This window comes from Arachis hypogaea, chromosome 9 (genome assembly GCF_003086295.3).
Source record: "Arachis hypogaea cultivar Tifrunner chromosome 9, arahy.Tifrunner.gnm2.J5K5, whole genome shotgun sequence".
NCBI classification, from domain to species: Eukaryota; Viridiplantae; Streptophyta; class Magnoliopsida; order Fabales; family Fabaceae; genus Arachis; species Arachis hypogaea.
The window spans coordinates 1,892,992-1,902,374 of record NC_092044.1 but is presented as its reverse complement, the minus strand read 5'-3'; the positions used below and the strand labels follow the sequence as shown (position 1 = coordinate 1,902,374).

At 30.6% G+C, this 9,383-nt stretch overlaps 2 protein-coding genes across 2 annotated transcripts; both read left to right on the top strand.

The window, feature by feature from the left end:
- Positions 1-264: 264 nt before the first annotated feature.
- Positions 265-3,832, top strand: LOC112709837 (uncharacterized). Its single transcript, XM_025761821.3, has 5 exons — positions 265-635; positions 815-1,860; positions 2,269-3,095; positions 3,205-3,261; positions 3,415-3,832. The coding sequence occupies exons 2-5, from the start codon at positions 897-899 to the stop codon at positions 3,661-3,663; spliced, it is 2,097 nt and encodes a 698-aa protein (XP_025617606.1). The 5' UTR covers positions 265-635; positions 815-896; the 3' UTR covers positions 3,664-3,832.
- Positions 3,833-4,704: 872 nt separating this feature from the next.
- LOC112709836 (WAT1-related protein At1g68170) lies at positions 4,705-9,104 on the top strand. The gene is made up of 7 exons (XM_025761820.3): positions 4,705-5,055; positions 5,278-5,340; positions 5,488-5,604; positions 6,096-6,336; positions 7,044-7,202; positions 7,330-7,481; positions 8,649-9,104. The coding sequence occupies exons 1-7, from the start codon at positions 4,862-4,864 to the stop codon at positions 8,947-8,949; spliced, it is 1,227 nt and encodes a 408-aa protein (XP_025617605.1). The 5' UTR covers positions 4,705-4,861; the 3' UTR covers positions 8,950-9,104.
- Positions 9,105-9,383: the final 279 nt, after the last annotated feature.

The window sequence follows — 9,383 nt, the reverse complement described above, 5'->3', positions numbered from 1 at the left end:
TTTTTTTAAGTTTCTCCTAATTTATATGACTTATAAATCAAATGACTTGTACCACTCCTCTTTAACTATTATCTGTTTTACTGATTTTTCAAAACGTAGAAAGATGTGTGGACATATTTTACGAATAGCCATTTAAAAATTAAAACCATGTATCAAAAAGAATATCTAAACGTAGTTATTCATTTTGTGGATTGCAAGAAATGGATGGAGATGACATTATCTTCTTTTTCAGTTATAAAATTTACTAAATTAAATCACATAAATATCTTGGACATCAAATCTATTCACCTCACTATCTTTTCATGCTAATTTATATTTCTTTCTTTCTTTTTTATATTAAAATGATTGAATAAAAATGATGATAATTAATAGAAGGCTTTCAACACAAGACTCTGATGTGGCATCCCAGCTTGCACATGAAGGTTGTTGAAAGCTCTTAATCTGAATAATGTTTGCTTCAAACAAAATAAAACAGAACGATATTCGTTGACCAACTTTCATTCAACTACTTCTAGTTCTTGTTGAAAGAATGTTTTTGCAGTGATCATCAAGGACCCAAATTCAAGAACAATGGTTGACCCCTCAAAAAGTCAAAATCACTGGATGCTAATCCTTCAGAACAAGCCACAATCCATGTAATTCAATGCTCTTTTAGTCTTTTCCTTGCGCTTCAAGAATTAATATGAACACACTCTTTTTCAACGTTTCTTTGCATATGCATCATCAAGACCTGAACTGTAATAGACCCTAGTCTCTTTTTCTCTCTTTCAGTGAATTTTTTCGTTGGTCAAACTTGTTTGTTACATATGTTTAGGTGAAAAGAAGCAATATTGAGAAGAATCATCATAAATTTTCATGTGGGGTTTCATATTTCAAGCTTCTTTGAGGATGTTCTGATGTTAATGAAGCAGTGCAAGAACATGGGAGAAATTCAAGCAAAATTGAATTGTCAGTGTTCATCAAATTTGAAATCCATGCCACCAAATTCTCCTTCATTCAGGAGATTAACAACAAGAAGAGAAGGCAAGGGTGGTGGTGGTGGTGGCGGTGGCGGCAGCCGCAGTGCACAATGGTTTCAGAGCAACCGGATTCTGTTGTGGCTGTTAATGATTACCCTTTGGGCTTATGTTGCATTTTTTGTTCAGTCTAGGTGGGAAAATGGAGATAAAGAAGATGAGTTCTTAGGGTTTGGAAGCAGGTCAATTGATAGAAACCCTGATTCTCAACAGAATCAGCATCAAGATTTGATTGTTGATGAGAGAATTATAATGTCTTTTGATGATGAAATTGTTGGAAACAAATTGGGGGTTGGTGAAACAATGCATGTAGCTTCTTTGTCCAAGAAAGAAAATCTTGTTCAATCTGTTCCCAAAACTAGCTCAAAGAGGAAGATCAGACGCCGGAGTAAGAGGAAGCGAAAATCGAGAGGCGAGGGAATTGGTATAGAGGAGCAAGATCCAGAAATTCCCAAGACTAATAGTACCTATGGATTCCTTGTTGGTCCATTTGGTTCAATTGAGGATAGAATTCTGCAATGGAATCCTGAGAAGCATTATTTTGGAAGCTGCAACAGGAAGGGGGAATTCGCGCGCCTCGTTCATTCGAAGAGATTTGTGTTGATATTCCATGAACTATCTATGACTGGAGCACCACTCTCAATGATGGAGTTGGGAACAGAACTTTTGAATTGTGGTGGTGCTGCTGTTTCAGCTGTTGTGCTTAGCAAGAAGGGTGGTTTGATGCAAGAGCTCACTCGGAGGCGAATCAAGGTGCTCGAAGACAAAGCCCAATTAAGCTTCAAGGCAGCAAGGATTGCTGATCTTGTCATTGCTGGATCAGCTGTCTGTGCATCATGGATTGGTATGAACAGATTGGTGAAGTTTCCTTGTGTTGAAAACTTGATGTTATTGTTTGTAAATAAGTGAAAAACTAACATTATTTATACTTTTTTGGGTAAGAGGGTATGTTTAGTATGCATCATTTGGTACTTCTATCTGTAGCCGACCCTATTTAGTGAGACGCGAATTAGTTTTTTGTTCTAAAGTAGGAGGGTTATCCTTTCAATTCATAGCTCAGTTTTTTGCATACTTATTGAATAGTGTGAGAGTTAAGATAGCAAAGAAAACATTTCAAATTTGCAGTGTATTTATTCTTAATATCTTACTATATTAACATAAACTTCTAGCCTTTTAATTATGGAAAATGATAGAACTAGAAATTTTGCCAGAATGAGGTAACAATGTGTTTTTTCTATTCATGTCTAAACAGAACAATATATTGATCATTTTCCTGCTGCTGCAAGCCAAGTTGCTTGGTGGATTATGGAAAATCGGCGAGAGTATTTCGATCGTTCGAAGCACGTCTTGCACAGAGTTAACATGTTGGCCTTCTTATCCAAATCACAATCTAAGCAATGGCAAAAATGGTGTGAAGAAGAGAGAGTGAAACTAAGATCACAGCCTGCAATTATTCCACTGTCAGTTAATGATGAACTGGCCTTTGTAGCTGGCATTCCTTCCATGCCGAACACTCCATCCTTCAGCGCCGAGAAAATGGCCGAAAGAAGGAAATTGTTGAGAGATTCGGTTAGAAGAGAAATGGGGCTGAATGATAATGACATGCTTGTGATAACTCTGAGTAGCATCAACACTGGGAAGGGACAGTTTTTGCTTCTTAAATCAGCAAGCTCAATAGTGGAACATGAACCATCATTGCAAGATGATAATAAAGAAATGAAAAGTTCTTCTGATATTGGAGACTACCTATCTTCTCTTGCTAGAACACATCATATTGGAAGATTATTGCTGCTGTTGAGGAAGAATAGCAGTGTAGCATTCAATGATATCTCAAGCACTTCTATGAACAGGTTACATGAACATACTATTTTGTCCAACAAAAATGCATCAAGGGAACAATCTCTCAAGATTCTCATTGGTTCTGTTGGATCTAAGAGTAACAAGGTGGACTATGTTAAGGGTATTCTGCATTTCTTATCACAGCATTCAAACTTGTCAAAGTCTGTATTGTGGACTCCGGCCACGACACGTGTCGCCTCGCTTTACTCTGCTGCAGATGTTTATGTCATAAATTCTCAGGTAAATGCTGTTCAACTTATGAGTGTTGAGAAAAACAAAAAACACTAATTGAACTTGAATAAATTGCTAATGTCTTTGAAAATTAACCAGTCTCTAAAATTATGAACAGGGATTAGGAGAAACATTTGGAAGGGTAACCATAGAAGCAATGGCATTTGGACTTCCGGTATGTTTGAATTCATGATAATAACTCAAGAATAAACATGGTTATACTAATTGGCACTAACTATGCTACTAATCTTCAAAATTTGATGTCTATATATATATATGGTTCAAATGAATGTTAATGGTTCATTTCCATTTAATCATTGTGGAGTAGGTGCTTGGAACAAATGCAGGGGGAACTCAAGAGATTGTTGAGCATAATGTGACAGGTCTTCTTCACCCCATTGGACGGCCCGGGATTCATGCCCTCGCACAGAATCTCCGGTTTTTACTCGAAAACCGGCCGGCGAGGGAACGAATGGGAAGAAATGGAAGAAGGAAAGTGCAGAGGATGTACCTTAAACATCACATGTATACAAAATTTGTAGAGGTTCTTGTGAGGTGCATGAGGAGGACAAAATAATTTCTTAGCTTCTTTTTGTTTCTATGATCATCATATATTCTTTCATTCAAATATTTACATAGTGATGTGAATATATTCTACCAAAACTGTTAATATTCTGTACAATTTTTTTCAGGAAATTAATTGTATGTTACATTTGTTATGCCTTTATACAAAGAAAAGTTCATTTATATTCCAACTTATACTACTTTATATCAAACAAGAGGATTGAATTGTAGCTTATTTATGTTTTAAAAGAAGATAGATAGTGTAAGATTTAGAAATAGAAAAATGTATGTGACAAAAAGAGGGAATTTATTTTATTTGACCGTTTAAAAGACTATATCATGCATTCAACTAAAATGAAAAATCACATTGACATTCCCCAACATTTAATTGTCTCTTATTTTAAGAAAAAAAAAATAGAAAAAGTATAGGTAGACAATGAAAATACTAAACAATGTGAACAATGGATATATCGGATATTCAATTCATTAGGTGTGCGGATGGTTATCCTAATATTAAGATTTAGATGGGTAATTTGGGGGTGTAATGTATTTTTACTTTATTGAGTTAATTTTAAAGCCTATTGTTCATATTATTCACAAAAGTCATTGTCTATCTAACAAAGTTCAAAAATGTTATATGAACACGAGAAATTAGCCACTGTATATTTGTGTATATTTATTTATATTTTATATAATTTTTAATAAAATAATCATTAGTTGTCTAAAATAATCAAATTTTTCATAATAAAATAATCAACCTTTCCTACAGTAAAATATTTACAGCAGTACATGATAAGTTTATGTCATATTTTATAAAATATTAGAATATTGAATATACTATAGTATGAATCTTAAAAGATGTTAATCTGTAATAGATATTTAACTGTTAATAAAAAAAAAAAAAAGAGGAGAATAATTTTCCTATATAATATATAGATACTTGTCCATAGTCATTGCCAAACGAATCTCAATCCAAATTTTCTAATACATATTATTGTTGCAAATTCAGAATATTCTGTGACTCCTATACAGTTTCAAGAGAGGTTGTCTTCTTGTCACTGCAGAAGATCAACAAGCAATTCAAAGAACAAATTGAAACTATTAACACTGATCAAAATAATAATAATATATATTCTTATGCACATCATCATGCTCATAATAATGACTTTATAAAGTACATAAATTCACATCTAACATTATTAGCAATAATAATGGGAAATATTGGTAATGTTATAAATGGGCTTAAGCCTGCAATTGGGATGATAATTGTTCAAGTTGCTTATGCTGGTCTTAGTATTTTATACAAATTGGTTGTAGAAGATGGTATGAACATGAGTGTCCTCATTGCCTATAGAACCCTATTTGCAACATCTTTTGTTGTTCCTCTTGCATTCTTCATGGAAAGGTGATTATGTATCTTTTCTTCTTTTTTATTTTTAATTATGAATAATTAATTAAAACTTTGTAGTATTATCTATCACATGAATGAAAGTGTGTAATTCACGTTACAAAACTCTCACATTCTCACTATGTATATATAGTGACATATAATAAAATGACTACATAAACATAAAATTCTTTTTTATTATATTTATATTAATGTCATAAAAAAAATGCAATGAAACAGGAAGAGCAAGCCAAAAATTACACCAGATGTTCTCTTTCAATCGTTTCTTTGTGGATTATTTGGGTAAGTTGGTACTAGTGATCTTAATTTTGTTTTTATATAGTATTTAAATTTTAAAAAAAGGAGAATTTCAAAAATGCCAGGAAAAATTTAGAAAAAATATTATTAAAAGAAGAATTTATTTTGATGACTCCATAAAACAAAATCTAGGGTAACTTTACAACAAAATCTGTATGTGAGGGCAGTGGCATTTGCATCAGCAACATATGCTTCAACCATGACCAACCTTATTCCTGGTGTGACCTTCATCCTAGCCCTCTGTTTTGGGTAAGTCCATAATTTCCAATAATCACTTTTTTCGAGTTCGAATTTAATTTTGATGCACTAAAAGTATAAAAGTTTACTCGGTTGTCCATTTGCATCCATTCATGCCCATTCACAACGTAAATGTAAAAAATAGTTATTTTTATTAATATGACATTACATAATTGAATATACGTGTAAATCGTATAATTGATTTACACTGAGAGTGCATGAAATTTATATTTTTTTTATTAAATAAGTACATGATTTATGAAAATGAATAAATTAATTAAATTTTTGTGCATTAAAAATTTAGTTTTTCATTTTTTTTGAGTGAAATCTTAAATAGTGAAACCATGCTTATACCTAAGAATGATTCAATTTACTATGTGAGAATAAATCATCTTTTATATATATATTTAAATTATAAAAATCTTTCTAGAATTGATTCCCAATGTAGGCCTATTCTATAACTAAGTTTTTCATGCAACTACTGCTTTAATTAATTTTGTCAGATTAGAAAGGTTGAAGATTAGAACATTAACAGGGAAGGCTAAGGTTATTGGCACTCTAATGGGGATTGGTGGAGTCATGATCATCACATTCTATAAGACCAAAGAGATTCACATTTGGCCTACACATCATGTCAATATGATCAAGCACAACCAATCACACATTTCTCCTACTAATCAAGTTTTGGGCTCTGCTTTTGGTTTTGGAAATTGTTTATGCTATTCTATGTGGTTGATCCTTCAGGTTTTCTTTAATTTCTTCACTCATGTGTATACTCTAATTTTCATAATATAAACGTTGTTCATCATATGTATTATAAAAGGGTAAAGTACTAAATTGGTCCTACGTTTGGTCATAATTCTATTTTGGTCTTTAAGGTTTAAGGTGTTTTATTTGAATCCAACAAAATTTTATTTAGTTTCAATTTAAGGTCAAAGATAAATAATTAACAAAATGTCCTATATAAATAATATAAGAACAAGGTTGATAATCTGGAGATTAAATACAAACTCCAGAGGCACAAAATCAACCGTAGATGCACCAATACATTTATTTATCATTTTTCTTATAACTAAAATGAAATATTTTCTATAAAACTAAGAAAAATGTTAAATACATGTATTGATGCATCCGCAGTTGATTTTGTGCCTCTAGAGCTTGTATTTATTCTCAAAATTATCGACCTTGTTCTGCTGTCATGTAGGACATTTGGTTAATTGTTTATCTTTAACCTCACGGTGCCTTAAGAACCAAAACAGGATTACGCCCAAACGTAAGAGACTAACTTAATACTTTATCCTATTATAAAATTAAATTTGATATAATCTCAACTAAATCTTTAAAGTTATTGGTCTGATTTTCAAACTTTTTTGTTTATTCCAATTTAATTTTCAAACAAGGATAAGATATTTGTGCATACACTATGATATTATTTTTTATTTTTAATATAGGCTAAGATGAGTGAAAAATTCCCCTGGCAATATTCAAGTGCAGCATTGGTGTCAGCAATGGCATGTATTCAAGTAATCATATTTGCACTTTGCATGGAAAGAAATTGGAATCAATGGAAGCTTGGTTGGAATATCAAACTCCTCAGTGTAGCTTATACGGTATAGTTGTTGAAATAACAAAACTTTATTCATGGGTTGTTACTAATTAACATGTTTAATTTATTTTTTAGATAATTAAGGGTTAATATTAACTTGTTTATTTAATATATATGAATTTGTGTATCAGGGAATAGTGGCATCTGGAATAGCTTTGGTTCTGATTTCATGGTGTGTGAGGTTAAGAGGTCCACTATATGCTTCTACTTTCAACCCTCTTTCTCTTGTCATAGTTACCATTGCAGCCTCTTTAATTTTGGATGAAAGACTCTATGTGGGAAGGTACACATCTTATTTAATTTGCTTTTAATTATTAAATACAAAAATATTTATCATGATATGATATATATACTACCCTCATCTTCTCTTCTAGTTAAATATTTTGTTTTATCAATTTAAGAAGTTTATTTAATTCAAAACATTTAATTATATGCATTATCGATATAGAAAATTTTGTTTTTACAAATATACATAAATATATTACTATACATTAGTCACTCACAATAAAGGATAAAGTACTAAATTGGTCTTTAAAATTTAAAGTATTTTATTTGAATCCAAAAAAGTTTTATTTAGCTTCAATGCAGTTCCACCGTAAAATCAAAGTTAAATAATTAACGAAATATCCTACATAACAACAGTACAAGAATAAGGTCGATAATTTGAAAAATAAGTACAATCTCAAGTGGTATAAAATCAACCGTAAATGCATTAATATATTTATTTATCATTTTTCTTACAATTTAAATGAAATATTTTTTATAGAACTAAGAAAAATGATAAATAAATGTATTGATGCATCCACGGTTGATTTTGTGTCTCTAGAGCTTGTATTTGTTCTCCAAATTATCGATCTTATTCTTGTACTAGGGTCATGTAAGATATTTTATTAATTATTTAATTTTAATCTCACGGTGGCTAAACGAAATTTTTTTGGATTCAAATAAGACATTTTAAACCTTAATAACCAAAACAGAATTACACCCAAACATATAAGAGACAAATTTAGTACTCTATCGGAACATAAAAGTTTTTACAAGTATATACATTTAATTAGATGACCATATTAATATGTGATGATTTAATTTTCATGCATTGGAATGAGTAAAAAAATTTTACAATCCAATCTTATTTTATCTAGTAAACAAAATAAATAATTTTTAAATTTATTTTTCTTAAAAAATTTATATATTATATATAATTAGATGATGTTATTGTATAAAATTAAATTTAAAATATAATATAATTGAATGGACGGTATTAAATGATTTGCCCCATCAATATATAAATTTATAAACACTATAAATTTCCAACTAAAGATAAATTTTATTTCCATCTATTTTTTATTTGTCATGTCCAATCATTAGCACAATAATGTACTAAATGATTCCCTTTTTTTCTTTTCTTGTCTTGTTTTTTTTTTTTTTTTTCCTCCTTAATAACGTATAGCATAATAGGCTCAATATTAGTAGTGTTGGGGCTATACACTGTCTTGTGGGGTAAAGGCAGAGAATATGAGAACATGGCAAAGGAGAAGCTTACAAAAGTAGTCTCAACCAATGGCCAAACATTGAAGATTATTATCACAACAAATAATCATAGTGATAATAATATTAATAATAATGGAATTGACATGAAGTTATCAAGAGAAGGACAACAACAAAATGGAGTTAAAGATTGTTCAAGTAACAAAGGAAATGAAGGAAAGGTAACCCCATTGAACAATGAGGACTCAAAACCTAGTACCTAGTTCTCATTGATCTCTTTCTTCTTCTTCTTTCATTTTTTTATTTATTTTTCGTTTCAAAGAATGGCAGTGTAAAATGTTGATTAACATCTCTGTTGATTGAGATTTGAATTGTAATTTGCTACATAATGTGAGTGAGTTTTTAGAGGTTATTTTAATTTTGTTTCCAACTTTTTTCTTATTCCATTTTTCTAATACTTTTAAAAATTTTCCCTAACTAAATGGGATAGCTGGCTCGAAGTATAAAAAAAAAAAATTCATATCAAAGGTGTAGAAAACTCTCAGCATACATAAGGAATGATAAATTTATTGGCAAATTATACTTTTTGGCTTTTTATTATTATTATTTACTTTGTTTTTATTTGATTTTCATTTATCAAAAGGAAAAAGTAAAATGTTTCGTAAATACTACATGAACAACTAATGTGTATAACTAC

What these genes read in the sequence shown, in the direction of transcription:
- LOC112709837 (XM_025761821.3), top strand. Translation starts at nt 897, where the DNA reads ATGTTAATGAAGCAGTGCAAGAACATGGGAGAAATTCAAGCAAAATTG. An exon ending in TGTCTGTGCATCATGGATTG is followed by an intron (nt 1,861 to 2,268) that starts GTATGAACAGAT and finishes ATGTCTAAACAG; the next exon opens with AACAATATATTGATCATTTT. An exon ending in CAATGGCATTTGGACTTCCG is followed by an intron (nt 3,262 to 3,414) that starts GTATGTTTGAAT and finishes ATTGTGGAGTAG; the next exon opens with GTGCTTGGAACAAATGCAGG.
- LOC112709836 (XM_025761820.3), top strand. Translation starts at nt 4,862, where the DNA reads ATGGGAAATATTGGTAATGTTATAAATGGGCTTAAGCCTGCAATTGGG. An exon ending in TTTCTTTGTGGATTATTTGG is followed by an intron (nt 5,341 to 5,487) that starts GTAAGTTGGTAC and finishes AACAAAATCTAG; the next exon opens with GGTAACTTTACAACAAAATC. An exon ending in ATCCTAGCCCTCTGTTTTGG is followed by an intron (nt 5,605 to 6,095) that starts GTAAGTCCATAA and finishes TAATTTTGTCAG; the next exon opens with ATTAGAAAGGTTGAAGATTA.